Here is a 22,337-nt window from a genome sequence, read left to right on the forward strand (position 1 = left end):
TCATAGTTTAATAATTTTAATCTGACTAAGCCCTGATTTAGGATTATATAAAATTAATATTTTTAAAATTTTATAAAAACTCCAAACATATGAATAATTCTACACTTGATGCTGAGAAGTAAAAAGCTTTCAATATTTCATAGGTTGTATTTGGTAAGTTAAACTACTTTTTTTTTTTTTTTTACAGTAAGTAAGTTAAACTACTTGTTACATCATTAACAACGGTCAGAATGCGGGGAGAAACAAATCACTCTTCCAAAGAAAGAGTATAAATTTTATGTAATATTTTTTATATTATAAATTAATTAGAATTTATTTTATATATAATTATTGAAATGATTATTACAAATTATATTATCATCATACATAATCCTAATTTATAATTAAATGATAATAAAAGAAGTTTATACTATCGATTCACTTCAGTTAAATTCTTGAAAGAAAGAAAAATCTGAAGTTCTAATTTTTTAAAAAATAAGATAACTATAAGAAAATTCATATGGCCGAATTATAAAATCAATTCTATATAAATACTCTAACCGCAAAAGGCGAAAATCAAATTAAAATACATATTGAGAGTTAAGTCACACCTCAAAAAAAGTCATGCCTCTAAACAAAAAGAATCTCAACTTTTTGTATGAGACCATATATATACTCTCTACCATAACAATCTTGTTTGAGTAGTATTATATTATCAACAATAAAATTTTCTCTTTGTCCTTCAATTTGTTTTCTCTCTTTGAGTGTATATTTAATGCAACAAATGCACGAAGCTTAAACTTAAATTTTTAATTAAGTTTTATTTTTGACAAAAAATTGTCTATTAAAAAAAAGTTAATTTTGTGTAAGTTGATTCAAGCGTTTCACATCTCACCCTTTAACTGTTTATACTTGAAAGATTTGAAAAAAAAACATATATTTAAAACATCACTACTACTTGTGCTTGGGTTGACTAATTTTATATTTGAAATAATTCATAATCAAAGTATAAAACATTTAATTATTCTATGTTATAATTTGATTATATAGTGGTTATGCAAAAAATTAAATGCCCAACGTTATTTTATGCATTCAAATTTTATGATTTTTTATTCATACAAATGTTATGATTCCTACCTCTCTCCACTTTACACACATAAATTTTATGATAAAGTAGTTTTTTATTATTATTAGAAATCACAATATAAATTATTTCTCCATGAAACAATTTATATATTGAAATTAAACTTATTTAAGAATATATGATTTTCGCTAACATGATTATTGCAATTTTATAAAATGTGATAATGATTTTAATTTGATGAACAAAAGACAGGAAGGTGAGTTGTACAAAAGATTAAAAGAAAGAAAAAAAGAAGAGAGAAAACAGCATGTAGGACAAGTTTCTCCTTATAGTGATTTACTTAAAAAGACTTGTTGTCCTTTTTCTTTTTCCAGCAAATATTCGAGTGAATTTGAATACATCTAACGGCGATAACTGTGAGTTAACTTGACTTGTTAGAATACACACGCAATAAAAGTAAATAAACAGTGAATTGAGGACTATCCGTGCAAAAAAACTCAAAAAATCACAGCAAAGAGACGTTACATGCGCTACCCGCCACTTTATTATCACAGTTGCACTTAGCGGTCCACTCCTAGCTTAAATTATCAAATTGACCCATTAACACAAAACGCTTTTCCAAATCAACTGATTTCGAAACGTCACTAATATTTAAGAACCTGCAAATCACTCTCTTTTCCACCAAGCGCAGGCACTGATTCAAAAAAATAAAATACTAATTTAATTCGCAGCCGGTGACTCGTCGGAACCATGGGCTGCAACACCTCGAGACTTGACCGGCTACCGGCGGTGGCCCTGTGCCGTGACCGTTGCAAGTTCGTGGACGAAGCGCTTCGGCAAAGCTACGCCCTCGCTGACGCCCACGTGGCACACATGGAGGCCCTGAAAACACTAGGACCCGCTCTCCTCTGTTTCTTCGACGGTTTCGACGATTCCGACGAAACTAGTGTTCGAATTAAGGAAACCAAAGTCCCTGTCGCCACGAAATCTCCACCCCCTCGCTCCCCTTCTTCCCTTAGTTCGGACTCAGACGATGCAAACGTTCTTTTGCATTCCGAATCAGAAACCGAAGACGCGGAAAAAGAAGAGTTCCAATTGTTCACTCGCGCGCGTTATGATTACGCGCACTCGGCTCGTTACCCTCCGTTTTCTCCGCCGCGTGGCTATTCCGGCTCGAAGCCGCCGTCTCCGCCGCCTCCTTCCGGCTCCGCCTGGGATTTCCTTAACTTCTTCGAGCCGTACGAGAAGTACCACGTGCCGTATTTTCCTAGCGGCGGTGATGCTGACGGGGCAGAGAAGGACAAGGGGAAGGTTGAGAAACGTGACGAGTTTAAATCCAAGGGAGAAAATGAAGAAGTGAAGAAAAAGAAGGGTGATTCGAAGGAAAAGAAAGTGGTTTCGGAGAAAGAGGAAGTTGTTTCAGTTTCAGAGCAATGTAGTGACTCTGCGAGAGTGAAGTCAGGGAAAGGTTTCTCCGAGGCAATGAAAGAGATTCAGGTTCTGTTTGAGAAAGCATCGGAGTCGGGGAACCCCGTTTTGGAAATGCTGGACGTTGGGAAACTCCGTTACCATCGAAAATTTGACCTCAATCCGGGTAAGTATGGTGGTGCATGTGTTTTTTTTCTGTTAATTTATCGTTAATTATTTAATTGTTTGTGGTTGTTGGTGAAACTAACGAAAAAGTGAGGTATTTGGGATCAGTTTCGTGCAAGATGATGCATGTGTTTACTCCCTCAAGTCCTATTGGGGTTAAATGCATAGAATCCTCGTTGCTTGGGCGGAGAATGGGTTCTGGGTATGAAGGAGACAAGGGTCATAGTTACGGTAATCTCTGCTCTACTCTGAAAAAACTATGTATGTGGGAGAAGAAGCTGTATCATGAAGTCAAGGTATAAACTTCTATTTTTCTTTTTATTTTGCTTCCTCTTGATTATGTTCAAACTATATTGTTACTTTTGTGAGTCTTTTGAAATTTAGCAAAATAAATATATTGGAAAAACCCAAGTTTTTATTTTTTATTTTTACTATAGTGGTTGATAAAAGCTTATAAAACTTATTATAGAGCCTATTCTAGATGTATTACTGAATCAATCACTTGTCATATCCATGCATCAACCCTACTATTGTTGAGCATGAAGAAGAAGTGTTATGGGAAAAGAATTCAAGTCCTATATGTTAACTAACGATTGTGCATAATAAGAGATTATTATAAAGCTTAGACAAATCACACCCTCACACTTTATAAGCTAGTTTTTTGAGTATGAATTAGAATTTAAGAAAATAAAATGTGTCTTCTACGGGTTGAAGATCCATAATTGGCTTTGTGTTTTTTTTTTTTTTTTCAGGCCGAGGAGAAATTGCGCATGCTTCATCAGAAAAAGTGTAAGCAGTTGAGACGTATGAAACAAAAGGATGCCAATGCACAGAAAATTGATTCTGTTCAAACTTTTGTTGGGATTTTATCTACAAAAATGAAAATTTCTATACAAGTAGTTGACAAGATATCCATTACAATTAGTAAGTTGAGGGAAGAGGAGCTGTGGCCGCAGATCAACAGATTTTTTCTCAAGTAAGTCATAACTAAAGTTTCTCGTAACTAATTCTATGCTAAATTGTTTGAGCCATGATCTTAAGCCATAATAATTGCGTTTCTGTTATTCACCTTTTATGGAAATGTTCGAAAAATGGATAGCTAAGAAATAGTAATTTTACTCTTTAAGGACGTTATCTTGTTTGAGTCTGCAGCATACTGTGAATATAGTCTTATACTACTATTGTAGGTATGATTAGTATGAGCATGAAAACAATAACACCCTATTATTGCTGCATTAGAAACATCCCATCTCTATGTTCTGTATCAACTGAAGTGTGATAGAGACTTGAACAATTAGATAATAAATAAACAATAAAGAATATTCTAATTTTAAGTGACGAAATTAGGTGAGTGTTTGGTGTCATGTTGGGTATCCACGTTCACTGGAAAATCATATTAAAATTAACACTCAAGCAACTATTTGTTGCTTCTGGAAACCACGTTGAGTGCAAATCAACGTGTGGTAACACTATAAGAAAATGCAAGTGTATGTCCCTTTTCCGGCAAAGTAATTGAGGAACCTCCTGAGTGACTTCTTAACTTCCAAGTTTAGCTATTTATGTAACTTGTTTAAAAAGTTGTTTTGAACATTAATGCATCTTTGAAGGCATCTAAAAGATTGTTATTTTCCTTCCATTATACTTCTTTTCCCTCCTTCACTTGCTGATGATTATCCTTGTATGGAAAAGGTTTCTCGGAATGTGGAAAGACATGCAAGAATGTTACAAATGCCAATACCAGCAAATTGTTGAAGCCAAAACTTTAGATGCCTCATCGTTAAACACAAAGCCTGGCAATGCTCATATTGATGCAACAATAAAACTCAAATCTGAGGTACAGAAATGGAATTTGAGCTTCTTAGATTGGATTCACGCCCAGAAGTCTCATGTGAAAGCCTTGAATGGTTGGCTAGTAAGATGTCTATTATACGAACCCGAAGAAGTACCCGATGATTCAACTCCCTTCTCACCTAGCAAGATTGGGGCACCACCTGTGTTTGTGATCTGTCACAAATGGTCGCAGGCAGTGGATAATCTCTCAGAGAAGAATATAATCGAAGCCGTAAATGGGTTCATGCTAAGAGTGAATGAGCTCTGGGAAAAGTATATTTTAGACCTTCAACAAAAACTAACATTGGACAAAGAATTTGAGAGAAAGGTAAAAATGTTGGAGAGGGAAGAGCAAAAGATGCACAAAGTGATGCGGGCTCATGAGAAAAAGATGGTTACAGTTGGCAGAGAAGAATCTGATGCACTGTTACGTGGAGATGCTGTGCACCATGCTGATGTCGTTGACACTACTAACCTACAATCAGGTTTGAAGCAGATCTTTGGTGCCATGGAGAAGTTCACTGACTCCACTGTTCGCTTATATGAAGAACTTTGCCAACAAATTAAGCAAGAGGAGAAACCAACAAAAATTAACTAGCTTTACACTTTTTAGATTGGATGAATTTTGTAGGATTGAAGTTATCACAATTTTCTGAACCTAATTTTTATGTATACGGCATCTCATAAAGTTTCTTCGAGGAAACATTTGGTTACTTAATATTTGGGGATTTGTTTTTCACATTCCTTTTTATTTATTTTTTCTTAGACACCCCTCGGCATTTTTATATTTTTTTCCAAAAACATTCATTCTCAGAAACTAATTTTAAAACATATTTTTAGATGTTGGTGCAGCATCTGAAATTTGGTGTCTCGAATAAATTTATTACAATTCAGAAACTAAATTTGGAAATGTGTTCTGGAAAGCTATGAAAGCACCAAACACAAGTTTTCCCAGATGTATTCAATACATTACATTCTAACACTTCGAAACCGTTCCTTTGTTTTTTTCCGGAACCGTGCATGATGGCCCCTCATCTTAACCTAATGATCATAAAGTTGTTCAAGCTCTGTTAGCTTCATGTGTCTACCATAAACTATATAAATCCAAAAAAATCAATCGTAGAATTCATACTTTTTGTCTTCAACATGTAATGAGTGATGATACATGTGCACTTCCACATATTATACACTATTATTTATTTCAATTTCTCATTTCTATGCATCATAACGTTTATCATATTTATATTTCTTTCTTTCTCAACGTAAGTGTAAATTAGCACTAGTACTCTCTCTTTGGATAGAGTATAAAATAGAGAAAAAAGAGAGAAGAAAAGATATGTTATTTGTATTAACAAAATTAAGGAATGAAACAAGAGTCTTATAATAATGAACAAAACCTATAATACATGCACAAAATTGTAAGTGCATACTTAGCACATCAATATTGTGATAAAATCTACTCCCTTTCACGCGTGGGATCGGAGGGAAGATTTTTTTGTTAGACTCGCAATTTTATTCTCACTCTGATTTCCCTGCAAAAAGACAACTGAAATATTTGTTATCCCTCCCATTTCAAATCCATCTATTTCCCTCCTTATTTCAGTGATTAAATAGGTATATATTTATATACTACTAATTAAATCATCAAACAATATAGAATATCATTCAAATTTTAAAGTGAATCTTAAAAGAACTTATCAATAAATTTATAAATAACAAATAATGATTCATTATTCTTAAATAAAATATAAAACAAATTTAATATAAGAAATGTTAAATTAGAATTTATTATTCTAGAATGTTATTCTTAGTCATAAAAATAAAAAGACATAATTTTTTTTATAAATTATATAATATAAATTATTTACTTAAATAACATATTTTGATATTATATATATAATGTGTGTGCAGAGCCGGATATGGTGAGTATTATAATACTTATATTTATCCTCATTCTTGAAAAAATTACATATAAATACCCGTTCATCTTCAACCTCAATAAACAAGTAATTACCATCTTGTTTTTAGATATTTTTAATAGTATCGGTAGGATCATATTGATTATTTTCCACATGAAATAATAAAATACAAAATCGCCTCCTTCCTTCAATATTTGTCCCTTCCGTTGTCGGCCCTACTTCTTGAGTTGCGTGCATTCGTGTGTCTCCTTCTAAAAATTAAGTTCTAGAAGTGTTAGTCAAAATGTTTTTAAATTAATGTATAAATAAATTAGTTTCTTAAATGTATTAACTATTTTTGAAACTAAATTCTAGAAATTCTATCCACAACAAAAAATGTATTTTGGAAATTAATTTCCAAAAAAATATATTTTTGCAAAAAAGAAAACACAGAATAATGCGTATAATAAAAAGGAAAAACAATCTTTTTTTTTTTTATTAAGGAAACATGATATTCTAAATTCAAAAGCAACTTATTTGTTTGTTTCTTTTTTTGGTTTTGTGCTTTTGGACTACCGATTTATTTATTTAATATTTTGATTTTGTGGACAAGAAACTACTATTTAATTATTATGGTAAACTGATAAAAGATCAATTTGATCTATAAAAACACTTTAAGAGATGAAAATAAAATTTTTAAACCTAGAAGACCATAATAAAACCAAAATATAAGATGAAGAACCAAACATATAATGTAACCTATTCAATTGTTTTTTTTTTAAATATAGTTCTTTATTATTTCACAATATTAACTTATACCTTTAGGCCATAGCCTACATCTAATTGGAGTGTTTTACATTTCATCGATGATTATCATCCGTGTACAAAACTGTCAAGTATTTTTATTTTTTGAAGTGTCAAAACTGACAAGTTAGAATAAGAGATACTGACAGTTAATATTTTTCCACATCAAAACTAATATCCAATAATACATATACAATGGTTAACGTTAATCTCTTATGATGTATTACCCCATTAATACATCACAAACACGCGTAACGTTGTCAGGTCCATTTGCGTTATTTTCTTCTCCGTGTTCGTCCATCCTCCATCTCTGCGCAAGATTTTATGTACTTTGGCGGTTTTGGCCTCAAACTCACTCCCAAGTCCCATCCATCCAGGTAACAAGACTACTTCCAATCTCATCTTACCAAGGATTTCCAATCCTCAACCATCATTATAAGTTTATAACTATAAATAACTTTATCTCCCTAATGGCGTTACCAGTATTATTGATTTAACTGCTTTGGGACCCAATGACTCATTTTGGGAACCATCAATTAGTATTATTGATTATTTAGATAATCCCGTTATTCACAATTCTAACACGTAGAGCTTCTTGTATTCCTTTGTCATGTTCATGAAGAAATAATTATAATTATGTGAAAAAAGCATCCAAATAGTTTACGGAGAAATCGAGTAAAATGAAAAAATATACGAGACAAAAAAAATGAATTTAAAAAATAATTTTTTTTAATTCCCAACTGGAATAGCTCTGCAAGATTGGTCTTGAAGAATAAGATATTCGTTAAATAACTTATAAAAGGAGTGTATCTAGGACATCTTATTCTTATAAGGAGTGCATCAAATAGAGAAAAAGGGGCGTCAAACTGCAAATAACGATACCCTTCTAGAAATTACTCTGAACCATGATCCAATAGGATTATTAACCTACTAAAAGCAGAGCATCAAAGAAACCACCCCAATGCTAGCTCCGCAGTTAAGCTTGCTAGGCTTTGATAGAGGGCCACACTTTGGTTCCAATTGCCATGGAGCCAGTTTGTCTTCAAATAACTAAAAATGTAAATAATGTGTATGTTAGTTACCACATAGTTAACAAAACAAAAATTATAAAAAGAAAAACATCTTTTTATGAATAAAAAATAAAAAAATAACAAATTACTTCAACGTATTAGTTTAATTGGTATCTTACAAATTTACAGTGATATATATCTTAGTACGCGTCCTTGAGAAAAATAGAAGATTATAAAGTGGTTTAGTAAATATAGTAGGGAAAATATAGATAGTAGAAAAGATAACTCTCCTCACCTATCTAATAGAAACAGTACAAATTTACAGTTAATGTACCACGAGCAACATGAAAGTGATGGATTCACGTATGAACGAAAGACAAATTACCTCAGTTCATCAAATTGAAGTCTAATTTTGTGAGTAAACAACTTCTCATCGGTTGAGGGGTATCCTAGAACATAAGCCAGCATCAAAATTCATAATTCAGATAGTACTTGAATGTTATAAAGTTGTCATGCTTTATTTTTACCTATTTTCTATGTATTAGGTTCTGCCTACACATAATTTACCGAAAAGAGGCAAATTAAAAATCACCTTGTACCCATGAAGCGCACTTTGTACCAGTTGTGATATCTCAATAAAAGCATCTTGTTGAGAAGCCCCATGATTAAATACCTTGTCAAATGTAAAAGTGTACCAACTATATGTTGCCAAAAACTCCCATATGGTTAAAAAAACTCAGCAACTCAAGTAAGGCTTACCAAGTCTTGCAGAGTAGAGTGAATTTAACCACTGCAAGTGCATAAAACCACCTGTATGGAGTCAATACACGGTTTACTTAAGATCAAGGAGTTGTGCTGTTGTGTTTTGAACCACAGGAGATTTTCTGCAATCGAACTGTGGTTATAGAGGGTTCTTTGCATTTTGGCCCAAGTCTTTAAATCTTTCTACACAATCATGAATGACAATAATCTTGAACAATTTTACGATACAACCACCTTCTATCTTGTAAGTTACCGAGCCTAAGAACAAAAGAATTTCCTTAAGACCCCTTTTCAAATGTTTCACATTTTATTCAATTTCTTACAAAGAGAATTCAGTATACTCTGAAGCAAATGCACTATCATATGAACAAGAATATCAATTACTAGCACTACATTTTACAAACAAAGAGACTAAATAAAACCTATTTCATGTTAGAAACTAATTTTCAAATCTATAGGAAAAATGAAAAATCCATGTTTGGGATTTTGACAAGTTTTATGTCACAACCATCCAACCCTCCTCCTCTACCTGGACTTGAGACCAGCCATGAGACCATGAAAAGTGAAAAATCAACTCAACAAAATTAAATAGAGTATACCTAATGTCAGGTCCAAAAATAATCAGCAGAAACTTGGAGGGAATGGCAATGCAAATGTAAATACTGATAATCTCCAGAAACAAGAGACACCCTGTCCGATGATAGCATGCCATTGATCCACAAGCTGGAAACACCTGCACCAAGTACTCGAGGCATAATGGTGGAATGCCGTGTCAATCCACTGGTTTGCACTTTGCCATAGCACTTCACTAAACAGCAACAGGTATACTTACATATGTGGTTTCATGATAAGATTTCTTTGATGATGTAGTACCCAATGTCAGGTTCTGAGCAAGAACTTCCTTAACGCGGGCAGCTTCACCAGGCATTCCAGCCTTCAAAAGACAGGATCTTAAATTATTTACAGTGATTTCATCTGGTGCACAACCAACAGCCAACATCTTATCAAAGAAACCAATTGCTTCAGGCATTCTCCCTTTCATACAATGTCCAATAATAAGAATGGTAAATGTCAACTTATCAGGCTTGCACCTATTCACCTCCATTTCTGCTACAATTTTATTAGCCTCATCAACATTGCCAGATTTGCAATATCCATCAATGACAGGATTATAGATAAATGGTTGTGGAACAATGTCGCTCTCATTCAACAGTCTCAAAATGTCACGAGCTTTATGTAGTCTGTTATTATTGCAAAGACCACTGACAAGAACAGAGTATGTATATAAACTAGCGCCAATATTTTTTTCATTCATTTTATGCCACATATCCATTGCTTGGTGCACCTGCCTAACTCGAAAATGCCCATTAATTAGAGAAGTGAAAGTAGCAACATCAGGCAGACAACCTTGAACAAGCATTTTCGAGTACAAGGCTAGTGCAGAAGCCATGTCACCCAACTTACCAAAGCCATCAATAAGAGCATTAAACGTGAACGTATTAGGTGCAGTTCCAGAATTAATCATTTCATCAAAAAGTAAACTCCCCTCCTCCATCTTTCTCAACTTACAATAGCCCGAAATAATCATGGTGTAACTAACAACATCAGGTGCAAACTCCCCATTCAAGCAAACTTCCCTTAGCAAACTTCTAGCTCTATCCACCTCATTAATCAGACACAAACCATGAATGAGAGTATTATATGTAATTACATCCGGCAAACAACCAAAACTCCTTAAATCCTTGAGAAGCTTAAAAGCCTCGTCAATTTCTCCGACCCTGCACAACCCTCGGATTAAAATATTGACTGTGTAGGTCACGGGCTTATACCGCAATCTGATAAGCTCCCTAAACAAAACAACAGCATCAACTACCTTATTCTGCCTAATCAAAACATTGAACAAGTCATTATACACAACAGCATTGACTCCAACATTATTGCACTGAACATCAGCTAGCAATTCCCTAGAAACATCCAACCTACCGACAATGGCATAAGAAGAAACCAAAAACCCTAACAACCGATTATCAGGAATCTGGCCATCACACCTCATCCAATCGTACACCACTTTCGCCGTATGGTGAAGATTGGATCGGCAGAGTGACCTCAAGAGCAAACTATAAGTCAAATAAGAGTGACTCATGTGCAACTTGTGTCTGCTGAATTCAACGAACTTGAAGCCGAAATGGGGAATAATGCTTAACTTATCGACGACCTCGTAAACGAGCGAAGGAGTTAGGTGATTACTGAAATAACCCACTAAGGGGTCGAGCAAGTTGGCGCGAACGCAAACAGTGTAGGCGATCTTGACGAACCAGGCTTCCGCCCCTCTGATAGAACCCATGAATACCGAGGCGATAACATCGGTTCTAATTCGCCGCAAATGCAAATGCGCACGCTTCGAGTTTTTTCTACCTTGGGCCCGATTGGGCCTTTGATCTATCTGAACTCCTCCATAGACTCCACACTCGTAAGTTTAAATTATTACAAACACCGAATGTTGCAAGGGCAATCGCTGCTGCACAGTTAAAGAGAAAGAGACCGGTTGTATTAATGAATTTATGAAGATTGTGTGTTCGATTGATTTTAGTGTCTGGTATGCGTGACCTAGATTGGAGGGATGTATTTATCAGGAACGGACCAAGACAAGACTGCGTTTTCTAATGGGAAAAGGGATCCCCCAGCCTCTCTCTGCTTAGGGTTAGGGTTTTAGCATCTATCACCTCAGGCGCCCAGCCCACATGTGTGAAGTGAACTAATGTCACTGTTTGTATATAATGTAGGGGGCAAATATCACTATTTGTATATCATCCATTATGAAAAACTCACTATTTTAAGTAAAAAGAAAGAATTTGACGTGAAAATATGAAGTATTGAGAACTAAGAAGTAGAAGGACTTTGATTAAAGTCATAATCTAATTCTTTTATATTAGCATTTAGATTTGGTATATAAATTTTTCTTTGTTTGCTATCTTCATTATAGTTGATAATATTTTTATTCAAATATATTTCCCTCAGCCATTTTTCTACTGTCTTATAAATATGTTATGTATATTATCATCACAAGTCTTTTTTTTTAAGAATGAATTTGGTGGAAATTTTTAATTGATATTGAAATTTTAGCACAAACTATATAGGATGAACATTTTTAGCAATTAACACCTCTATTGAATTGAAATATTGTTGGAGCATCTCATTAATCAACGAATTTATTAGCAAAACATACTAACTAAATTAATTTCAGCAACGATAGAAATTCGTAAGCAAAAACAAACAATTTTTTTTAAAAAAAGGTACATCTGACATAGGAATATCAATAAGAGACAAAAAAAAAAAAAAACCTTGTTGAAGGGATGAATGGAAATCTTCAAAATTGAGATAAATGAAAAAGTTCAATTTTTGTGAATGGTTGATTTGTTAATTGTACCTTAATTGGATTTTTTTATATTTATTTGTTTTCACAAAATTGTTTTGTAACCTATTGGAATGGGAAATGTACAACTTCAGAGTGAAAAGAACAAACATTCGTGAAACAACGAAGGTCTCTTTGCTATATTTAGAAAAGACAAAAAATCAATATTTTGCAGACAAAAATGGAAAACTAGAAATGAACCAAGATTTTGTAAAACAAGAATGACGAATAGCATGAAAAACCAATCCCTGCAAGTGCAAACTAAGAATGACAACGGTTGCTTTGTCGCACAAGAATAATGAAGATTGCATATGAATCATTAAAGTGGGAATAATTTATTTTTTCTATTTTAATTATATAATTTTTATTTTATTAAAAATAAATTTGATATAACTTTTTAAATGAATTATAAAAACTTTCGTACCCCATTGCCCAGAGGCTCTTCGCTATGCGAGAATTATAATAATCTAAAAAGAAAATTGTTAGGAATAATTAGGATATGCATACTTTATCTTCTAGAATACATGCTGCACTTCAGAAATGCCCAATCTTGAGGAAGCACCTCTTACCACTCTACATCCTTGTTCTCCAATGCCCAATGCTTGTTCTCATACGAACTTATTGCTATTCATCAGATTTGATTGATGACTAATTACAAAGATGGCAAAGGGAGTGATGAGGTACTAACTTGTAAAGATAGAAGTTCTTTATGAGCAAGTTTCAAATGTTACATTGAATACGTCTTCATACATGTTCAGTAATCTTTTCCATTTCTTTGGCGTCCAAATGGATGCTGCTGCTCTAGAGATGCTATACAAGCTCAACATGTCTATGTTGACTGACCCAAGACATTTTTTCACATGCAAGCGGTTGCTCTTTCCAAATTAAAGGTGAATAAGGATGCAGCAGACATGATGATTGAGGCCGATGCTCACGAAAAGAAAATGCAGAGGGAAATAACCATAGGTTCATAACATTCTGTTATTTTAGCAGTAAATCCTTTGTATACAGTTGAAAATGAACTTCATTCTAAAGTGTAACACAGAGAGAACCATATTTCTTTTTGCGTAAGCTGTTGTGATAATTTTTTTTTCTCCTTGAATTTGATAAAATAATTATTGATTCTTACAGTGTACATGTCAGAGCGTATTTTATAGTACAATCATAATTGTGTTACTTACGTGTATGATTATGCAACATATAATTCAGCTTTTCCATCAATGAATAGACTCATGAACTCTTCACCATCCACAGTTTCTTTTTCTATGAGAAGTTGAGCAAGCTTGTGAAGGATGTCAATGTGAGTTGTGATAATATGTGTTGCCCTAGAATATGCTCTCTCTACCAGTTCCCTCACTTCCGCATCCACTACATCCGCAGTTGCCATGGAGTAATCCTTTTGCGATGACATCTGCGTTACAATCATTTGACAGGGTGAGGCATATATACATTGGTGTTGAAGAACACCGTTTACATTGTAAAAGGCATCAATCTGTTATAGGTCATGGCATACCTGTTGACCCAAGAATGGATTTCCACCAGGTCCACCAATGGCAACTTGTCCAATTTTTTTGCTGAATCCAAATCTCTCAACCATCTGCCTTGCCACTCGTGAAACTTGCATGAAGTCATTTGATGCTCCGGTGGTGACATTTTCCTGGCCAAAAATAACCTCTTCGGCAACCCTGTTTTGCCATAGAGACATGGAATTTGTCAGATAATATTCAAACTTCAAAGCACAAAACTCTGCATCTCACATCTACAAAATTATAACCATATCCCACAATACAATAGTAGACAATAATAACAACAGTTCATATATAGATCACTCAAGAGTAGGCCAGTAGTGTTGATATAAGAATGAATGACTAGCAAATGTCAAAATCTAAAATCAAACAAGGTAACTGTGCATGTTGTGTTCCACTGACCTTCCACCCAAGGCAACAGCCATCTGATTTTCAAGGTAACTTCTACTGTACAATCCAGACTCAAGCCTCTCTTCACTGGGAGCAAAAAATGTGAGACCACCAGCTTGGCCACGAGGAATAATTGATATCTTGGCTACAGGGTCATATTCAGGCATTAAAGCACCCACTAGAGCATGGCCAGCCTCTGAAAATCAACATGGGAAAAAAAAGGTTGAATACCCAAATACCAACCAACTCTTAACAAACTTGCGTGTTGAACATTAAAAAAAAAATGCATACCATGATAGGCTACTAATTTCTTCTTCTCATCTGAGACTACAGCATTTTTCTTCTCGGGTCCAGCTATGATCCTTTCAAGCGCATCAGATATCTCATCTTTACTTATTTCCTTGAGGTCACGCCTGGCTGCAAGAATAGCCGCCTCATTCATCAAATTCTGCAGATCAGCCCCAGTGAATCCAGGGGTTCTCCTAGCAATTTTTTCAAAATCAACATCCTTTGCAAGCGCTTTTCCTCTAGAATGCACCTGAGAGAGAAGAGTTGATTAATCCAGATACACAAATGTACGAAACAAAATCAATCGAGACACATTGCATACAAACGTGGACCTACCAAATGCACCAATCTAATTAAAAAAGCACAAAAAACTTACATGCTAAGGTGCTCTTGATATACTTCAATCAAGATTAGAATTTCATCTAAATAATTTGTTAGAAAAATGCTAGCAAGTGGCAACACACTCTCTAACTCTATTATTAGCTGAAATTTATTAAAAATCACAAATTTATGTGAGTCTCATTCCTTACACAGCATTCAAGATTTTATAGTTCATAACAATCTTTTTGGTAACCACCATAATAGTCCTTTGGGCCAAATATGGAATTAATCAAGTCCACGCTCCTGTCCAAGGATGTATTTTGTGATAATTGAACTCAAGTCCTCTCTCACAAGTTGAGCTTGTGTTGTCAACTAAGTGAGTCTCATTGTGTAATTTATAAGTAAATAGTAGAGGGTGTTATAAAGGAATGTGTCACATAATTTCATGCTAGAACTCCTCTCTACTTAATAAAATGTTAGCTAGGTTATGGAAGTGAAATTCTAATACTAGTAACAGTAATTAAAGAACAATAACAATATCAAAAGGGTTATGATGTTATGTTATGGCTGAGACAGACTCACCTGAAGGATTTTAACTCTGCCGGCAACATCAGGTCTATCCACAGTAACTTGCCTATCGAACCGGCCAGGCCTCAACAACGCCGAATCAAGAACATCCGGTCTGTTAGTGGCAGCCAAAACAATAACACCAGAATTACCAGAAAACCCATCCATCTCAGTAAGAAGCTGATTAATAGTTTGTTCCCTCTCATCATTTCCACCTCCTAGCCCCGCCCCTCTCTGCCTCCCAACGGCGTCAATCTCATCAATGAAAACAATGCACGGCGCCTTCCCCTTCGCCTTCTCAAACAAATCCCTCACCCTCGAAGCACCAACCCCCACGAAAAGCTCCACGAACTCCGAAGCCGCGCACGAGAAAAACGGCACCCCAGCTTCTCCCGCCACCGCCCTCGCCAGAAGGGTCTTTCCGGTTCCCGGTGGCCCCACCAAAAGACACCCCTTCGGAATCTTCGCGCCCAACGCGGTGTACTTATCGGGATTCTTCAAGAAATCAACAACCTCTTGGAGCTCAAGCTTCGCTTGGTCCGCGCCCGCAACGTCAGCGAAGCTCACACCGGTTTCGGGGACTTCCTGGAACTTGGACTTGTTCCGTCCAAAGTCCATGGGCCCACCCATCCCGCCAGGCCCACCGGGCCCGCCTTGAGCTCTCCGGAAGAGGAAGAACAAACCCGCGAACGCGAGCAAGGGGAAGAGCAAGTTGCCAACGATGTTGAACAAGCTGTTGGGGGATTCGCCTTCCGCGACGGAAATGTCGACGCCGTTCATGGCGAGGATGTCGATGAGGTCCGGGTCATTGGGGACAATAACGGAGGCGCGACGGCCGTCAACCGCGGTTAGTTGGAGGGCAGAACCGTCTTTGCTGAACCTGACTCGCTCGACCTTACCCTTCTTGACGGCGTTTAAGAAGTCGCTGTAGCGCCAATTGGTGCCTTCGGGGAGGTCGGAAGAGGATTGGGGCTTAGGCGCAGTGAGGAGGAGGTTCTGTGAGAAAGGGGATGAGGGTTGGCTCTGTTGCGCTTCAATCACGGGGGGAGGGGTCAAGTTATCAGCGGCTAGGGCTTCTGGGGTCACAGAGAGGCTCGCGGAGGAGACGATAAGTGCAGCTAGAGCAGCCCGTGAAGATGCGGATTTGACTTGCTCTGAATTCTGAGCTTTTAAGATGCTTCTCTTGAAAAGAAATGGTAGTGGAGTGGATGATTTGCTTGTGACTAGAACCTTCCTTCCGAGCAAGTTTGAACAAACCAAGGCGCTGGTGGCGAAGGCCATTGATTCAATGATCTATGCCACACTCACAAAAAATCACCGTTTCATATAAAGCGTGCTTTATCAACTAAAATCACGATTATATATCTTCGATTTTGCTTCGGCTACTTGCTGGATTCTATGCCATAGATTTTTGGTATACGTGGCCTAAACTTGATCCATTTATTTATCCACACCACAGACTAGGTTAATAATAAACCCAAACAAAAACTATAATATCAAGCGTGGTTTGCTTTTACAGCCGATTTTGGTTTTGTGTCTCGGGCCATTATGTGGACTTCGCCTGCTCTGTTATAAGGGATTTTGTTCATGCACATTGCACAGTTAATCTTTCTTCCACGCCTAATATTTTGAGTTTGACTGAAAAATTAATTTTATCCCTGATTTATTTAATTTAAATTTAAATTACGGATTGGGAATCGTGGTTGGTGTCCGACGTGCTTCCAAAATCGCCGTTGTGAGCCACGAGTTTTGTTTTCTTTGCGTTTTTTTATTTATTGGATATATGGATTTCTAATTCGTATTTTTTTAATTTTATATATTTTTTATTTAATAAAATAGTTTATTTAAAATTTAATTTTTAATTTTTTTGTTATTTAATTATTTTTTAAATATTTATTGTTGTTAATTTTATATAATTATTTAATTTAATAAAAAAATTGTCTATTTTAATTCAATAAATAAATTATTTATTTAATAAATTTGTTTATTTAAAAATGAATGCATAAATTATTTTGTTATATAATTACTTTATAAATCTTTATTTTAATAATTTTATACATTTAAAATTTTTAAATTAAAAAAATTGAAAAATTAATTTTTTTACATATACAAATTTTTATTAAAGCATGATTTTTATTTAAAATTTATATATGTAAAAAAATATATTATTAAATCAAAATTAATTATTTAAATTTATATATGTGTTAAATATACATTATAAATTTTAATATTATATATACGATATTAATTATTTTATAATATAATTAATTTGGTTAAAATTTTGTATTAATAATATGAAAGTTACATATTTGATACATGCATATAAAATATATTGGATGTAAAAAAAAAATGCTAGTGCCAGAGAAAATCCCTGTTATAATAATTTTGGGCCCATGCTTACTGGACCTCATATATTTCCACCTGCGCTCCATATTAATTTTAAAATTAACCAAAAGCCCAACAATACCAACTTTAGTAACCAAGTTGGTACCTTATCTTAAACATTTTATATTTTACCATTCTCAGTACCACAATGGGTCTAGTCCAATTCCAATATTCGTGAGTTTTTCTTATATAATTAGATTGATATATTATAATCACTAGAAGTGTGCGTGCCTTAGAAGTCAAGGTGCCTTGAACACTTTCAGCGGGGGACAGAGGCACGTGAGAGGTGGAGAAGGAAGGAGGTCAAGAGTTTAGGAACTTGGGGTGAGAAAAAAATCTTGTAAATAAAAGGAGGGCAATTAACAGATTTTGAAAATTAAAAGGGGGTGCAAAATGAAATATACTGGGTTCAAGAAGTAGTAACCTAGATTTTGTACGAAACTTCAACTCTGGGCTTCTGTCTTGTATCTTCTTGATGTGTAATTTTAGGTCAAAAAAGAAATTGAGGGTTTCTTCCTCCACCTCAAAATTTTCAAGCCTATTCCTCTACATTTCGGCAAAAGTATTTCATAATGTAGAATTACAGTCTAGTATGTAAGGGGGTGACACGAGAGATTCGTGAGGTGCAGAAAACACGTGTTGGATCTAATAACCCAAACCAAGTTTCTGAAAGATTAATCTCAAATCAAACACGTGTTGAAAATAATCTACACACAAGTGCAGAAAACGAAACTAAGCAACAAAGACCCGTAACACAAATCAAATGGAAATTTTCACCTTTCAGATTTCGTGTGAGGGAAAAAAAAAAAAAAGGAATGCTTAGAGAGACATTAGAAACATGCTTACCTCAAGTGAGACCAGAGAGTGGATGTTGAAGCGTTTTCAACTTTTCGGAGAATGGAATCAGAGTACGACAAGAAACCAGAGTGAAGGTTGAAGCGGTTTTCAAGAGTGGAGGTTAAGCAATGGAAACGACAAGATAAGAACACTGAAAATCATATCCATGCAGCAGGGTTGAACGCAAAACCCAATCAAGCAGAGAGAACAAATATTTTTCGTAGTGGAAGAAGAAGAGACGCTACGGACTCACGAGGGAGAAATGTCATGCGTGAAGTGAGAGATTTTTTTTTAAAAAAAAAAAATGCTATATTACTATAGTGTTCATATTTTAAGATTAAATTTAACGGTAAAATTACTATATTCTGACCTGACCCAATCTAAGATTTTTTAATTATAATGATGGATTTTCCCAAAACTGATGATCCAATCCAACTTGTATACACCTTTGGTTATTATAATAATAATTACAATTTATAAACTTGTAGTTCATTATAACAGTATCCCCCACACACCCACCTAAAGTAGATCATAAAGGATCAAGGAGTATGATAAAGTGCCATAATTTATCCCATCAATAACCAGCTGAAAATGGGTCGGATATCAGCCCATTATTTTTTAAGCGAGTTGAAACTTCAAAACATTAATCTCGTTTAAAGGTAAAATGGAATTTAACTTACTTTAAATTAAAAAAGAAAACACGGGATAAATAAAAAAGACTAAGATGCAATAAAACGCATAAAAAGTTGGTAAATAAAAATAAAAAAACCAAAATAAATGACAATTTTAATCAACGTTAAAATTTACTTTTTGTTGCTTGTCAATTAACTAAATTTGTACATGCAAAGATTGGGAGATAAAAGAAATCAGGTCCTATTTTAATTTTTTAAAATATGATGGTCAATCCAAATGGATTAAAACTATTATTGTCAATCTTAACTAAATTCATCTGCATCTTCCTTATATGTTGTGAAAGTAATAATATAATTTTTTTATCAATAAATATTAGTTGTTAATTATTAGTTTTTTTAATATGAGTAATCGAATTTATCTCGTTTTTTCTTCTTCCCTTTTTCCTTAATATATGCGGTTGAATAAAGTTTCATGACTTCATTAAATAATTTGGTTCACTTTTATTAGTGAAGCTAGGATGTAATTTTGCTTTATAATGATAAAATATTAAAAGAGAGAATGCCAAATAGATATACTATGAATCATTTTTCTAAAAAAAACAAAGTATCTTTATACCCGAGGCAAAGACAAGAAAAAAGTGATGGCACAAGAAAGTTTGTCAAGAAAATTAAAGAAAGCTCCAAAGCAACTTTGGTAAAAGAAGCCACTTCAAAGATGCATGCAACCACAAGACCCAACTACTTGGTCTCAAAGGTTTGTTCATTATGGCAAAACATTGGAAAATAGGTGGTGCGCTTACCTTCGAAGACCCTAAAGTTTTTTGTTAGGAGGGTTCCTCAAGCTTTCGTTGAATGTGTAGAAAAAACTAGAACAGCCACATGTTTAATGCACGGAAAGCTGAAGACACATAAAAGGGGATTTGTTCAAACGAACCGTGGGACAGAGGTTGACGGCAGAAACAACTAGGAATGAGCAAAGTTTATGAGCCTTCGAAGAAAATTGGTAATAAGGCTTTATCTAATTTTATCAACAAATTAAATAAAAATAGGTGATTTAAATAAATAAATAAAAGCAAGTAAATATAATTCCGACCAGAATGTGATTAATGTCCGACTCATCACATAGCCTACTTTGGAAAACGCCGATCATTAAGGCATTAACAATATGTCCAAAAAAATAAGAGAGAGAGGGAGAAAGAAAATGCTAATCATAGAGTACGTAAATTATGTAATTCTCAGGCTTACTATTTTTCATACCTATCGTTATATACCTACTTATTTGATGGGAAGAAAATAGTGGAGTATTAGTTTTTTGGATTGTGTTATTTTGGTTTTTTAGATTTCAATTACCGTAAATGGGTCTTTTGGGTTTTCTATATTTTATAATCGAGTCTTTTTATGTTGATTTATTTAATTTGATATCAACTTAACGCCAAATTTTAGATGAATAAAACATTTGTAGCTTTGTAAATTTGTAATTAACATTTACTTATATTTTTGAAGAATACATTATATGTTAAATATAATTTATTTAATGAAGTAAATAATTTAAAAACTTTATAAAAAATGCATTTTATTTATTTCATATGAATTCTTAGTTTAATGTCTGAATTAATAAAATTAAACATGTACAAAAAATTAAATGAAGTAAGTTTATCAAACTCCTAAATTAATCATATTAAGATCCCTTCTCTTCTTGTGTGCGTGCAGGAGACATATCAAGTGAGGTGATTTTTTCTTGTGAAAGTGAGAAAAATAATATTTACAATTAGATATTATTGTAAATGATTAAAATAAAAACATATAGTCCCAAAAATGTACAAGTTTGTAAAAAAGTCACATGATGACGTAGATATATATTTTCACCAAAAAATGAAGTAAACGATGTTTTTGTTTTTGTTCCATTCATGGGGATGATAATATTGGTTGTTGTGCATGGTGTATCTCGACCAACCCACTACTTGGACCGAAGCGACTGCTGTTTTCTAATAGAAACATTGGTTAATCTAGTCACAACCACTCACAGTATGATAAAGCAGTTGTCCGAAAATCATATTTTGTAAATTGAACGCACACGGGATACTTTTATTTGAGAAAAAAAATGTCACCCTTTCTAAAAAATTAGTTTATCATATTTAATTTAACCAATTTTAATTGATTTTTTATAATTATCTTTCATTATAATTTAATATTAAAAAAAAGAGTTATTGAAACTAAAACTTCAATTAAATAAAAATATTTTTAAAATATTAACATTAAATAAGAAAAAGCTAGGTAGATTTTTCTTATATGAGAAAAAAATAATTTTTTTCTTCTTCTTATATTTGATATTAGAGGAAGTACATTTTTTTATCTTGATATTCTCTTCCTTCTTATTTATAAGACCCAAATTTTAAAAAATGTTTATTTTTTCTTACATGACTCAATCTATAATATTTCTTATATTAATATTTTTAAATTAAAAACACACTTCATTAAAAGAAGAAAAAGAATGCATTAATAAACCATTAGAAGAGAGAAAAATATAAATGACAATGATAGTTTTTTTAAAAATAATTTAAAATAAATTTATTGTTATAAACTAAATTAACTATTTTTCTTAATCTTAATTAGGTAATTGAGTCTAATATATTAGAACAAGGAGAATATCGTTTACTCCTTCATTTAATAATTATAAATTTTTTTCCAACTAATTCATGTGAGTCCCTTAAGAAAAATGATAAATTTTGTTAATCGTATTACATTAATTTTTAAAGAGAGAATAATTAAATAAAGGTGTATAAGAGAAAAATATTTTAAAAAAATACATCTAAAAGTTAGAAAATAATCTTATAATTATAAAAAGAAAAAAACAAACTTATGAAAAGGTTATTATTCATAATTTTTTATCTTCAGAATCATGAGGAAAACTACTAGTATCTTATATCATTTATGTCAAAAAAAATCACAATTGTATTCTCTCTCTCTCTATATATATATTATTTTTTTATCTCGTGATAATAAAGAAACTATATAATTG

At 33.6% G+C, this 22,337-nt stretch overlaps 3 protein-coding genes across 7 annotated transcripts; 1 reads left to right on the top strand and 2 right to left on the bottom strand.

Moving 5' to 3' along the window:
* Positions 1 to 1,657: 1,657 nt before the first annotated feature.
* On the top strand, positions 1,658 to 5,225 carry LOC100787793 (protein ALTERED PHOSPHATE STARVATION RESPONSE 1). Of its 2 annotated transcripts, none has more exons than XM_014777204.2 (4): positions 1,658 to 2,657; positions 2,747 to 2,952; positions 3,409 to 3,632; positions 4,346 to 5,225. In XM_014777204.2, the coding sequence occupies exons 1-4, from the start codon at positions 1,814 to 1,816 to the stop codon at positions 5,082 to 5,084; spliced, it is 2,013 nt and encodes a 670-aa protein (XP_014632690.1). In that variant the 5' UTR covers positions 1,658 to 1,813; the 3' UTR covers positions 5,085 to 5,225. The 2 variants fall into 2 exon arrangements, with proteins under 2 accessions (XP_014632690.1, XP_003527645.1); XM_003527597.4 differs by having other exon boundaries at positions 1,659 to 2,657; positions 2,765 to 2,952.
* Positions 5,226 to 7,953: 2,728 nt separating this feature from the next.
* On the bottom strand, positions 7,954 to 12,095 carry LOC100788338 (pentatricopeptide repeat-containing protein At2g06000). 4 transcript variants are annotated; one of them, XM_006581080.4, is made up of 6 exons: positions 9,793 to 12,095; positions 9,560 to 9,693; positions 8,958 to 9,008; positions 8,791 to 8,871; positions 8,584 to 8,647; positions 7,954 to 8,238 (listed from the first exon to the last, which is right to left on the bottom strand). In XM_006581080.4, the coding sequence occupies exons 1-5, from the start codon at positions 11,302 to 11,304 to the stop codon at positions 8,629 to 8,631; spliced, it is 1,797 nt and encodes a 598-aa protein (XP_006581143.1). In that variant the 5' UTR covers positions 11,305 to 12,095; the 3' UTR covers positions 7,954 to 8,238; positions 8,584 to 8,628. The 4 variants fall into 4 exon arrangements, 3 of the variants coding, with proteins under 3 accessions (XP_006581143.1, XP_040872175.1, XP_006581144.1); XM_041016241.1 differs by lacking the exon at positions 8,958 to 9,008 and having other exon boundaries at positions 8,791 to 8,896; positions 9,793 to 12,094; XM_006581081.4 differs by lacking the exon at positions 8,958 to 9,008 and having other exon boundaries at positions 9,793 to 12,093.
* A 1,352-nt stretch (positions 12,096 to 13,447) lies between these two features.
* Positions 13,448 to 17,013, bottom strand: LOC100807408 (ATP-dependent zinc metalloprotease FTSH, chloroplastic). Its single transcript, XM_003527386.5, has 5 exons — positions 15,480 to 17,013; positions 14,580 to 14,826; positions 14,301 to 14,484; positions 13,886 to 14,057; positions 13,448 to 13,783 (listed from the first exon to the last, which is right to left on the bottom strand). The coding sequence occupies exons 1-5, from the start codon at positions 16,743 to 16,745 to the stop codon at positions 13,562 to 13,564; spliced, it is 2,091 nt and encodes a 696-aa protein (XP_003527434.1). The 5' UTR covers positions 16,746 to 17,013; the 3' UTR covers positions 13,448 to 13,561.
* Positions 17,014 to 22,337: the final 5,324 nt, after the last annotated feature.

Source organism: Glycine max, chromosome 6 (genome assembly GCF_000004515.6).
Source record: "Glycine max cultivar Williams 82 chromosome 6, Glycine_max_v4.0, whole genome shotgun sequence".
NCBI lineage: Eukaryota > Viridiplantae > Streptophyta > Magnoliopsida > Fabales > Fabaceae > Glycine > Glycine max.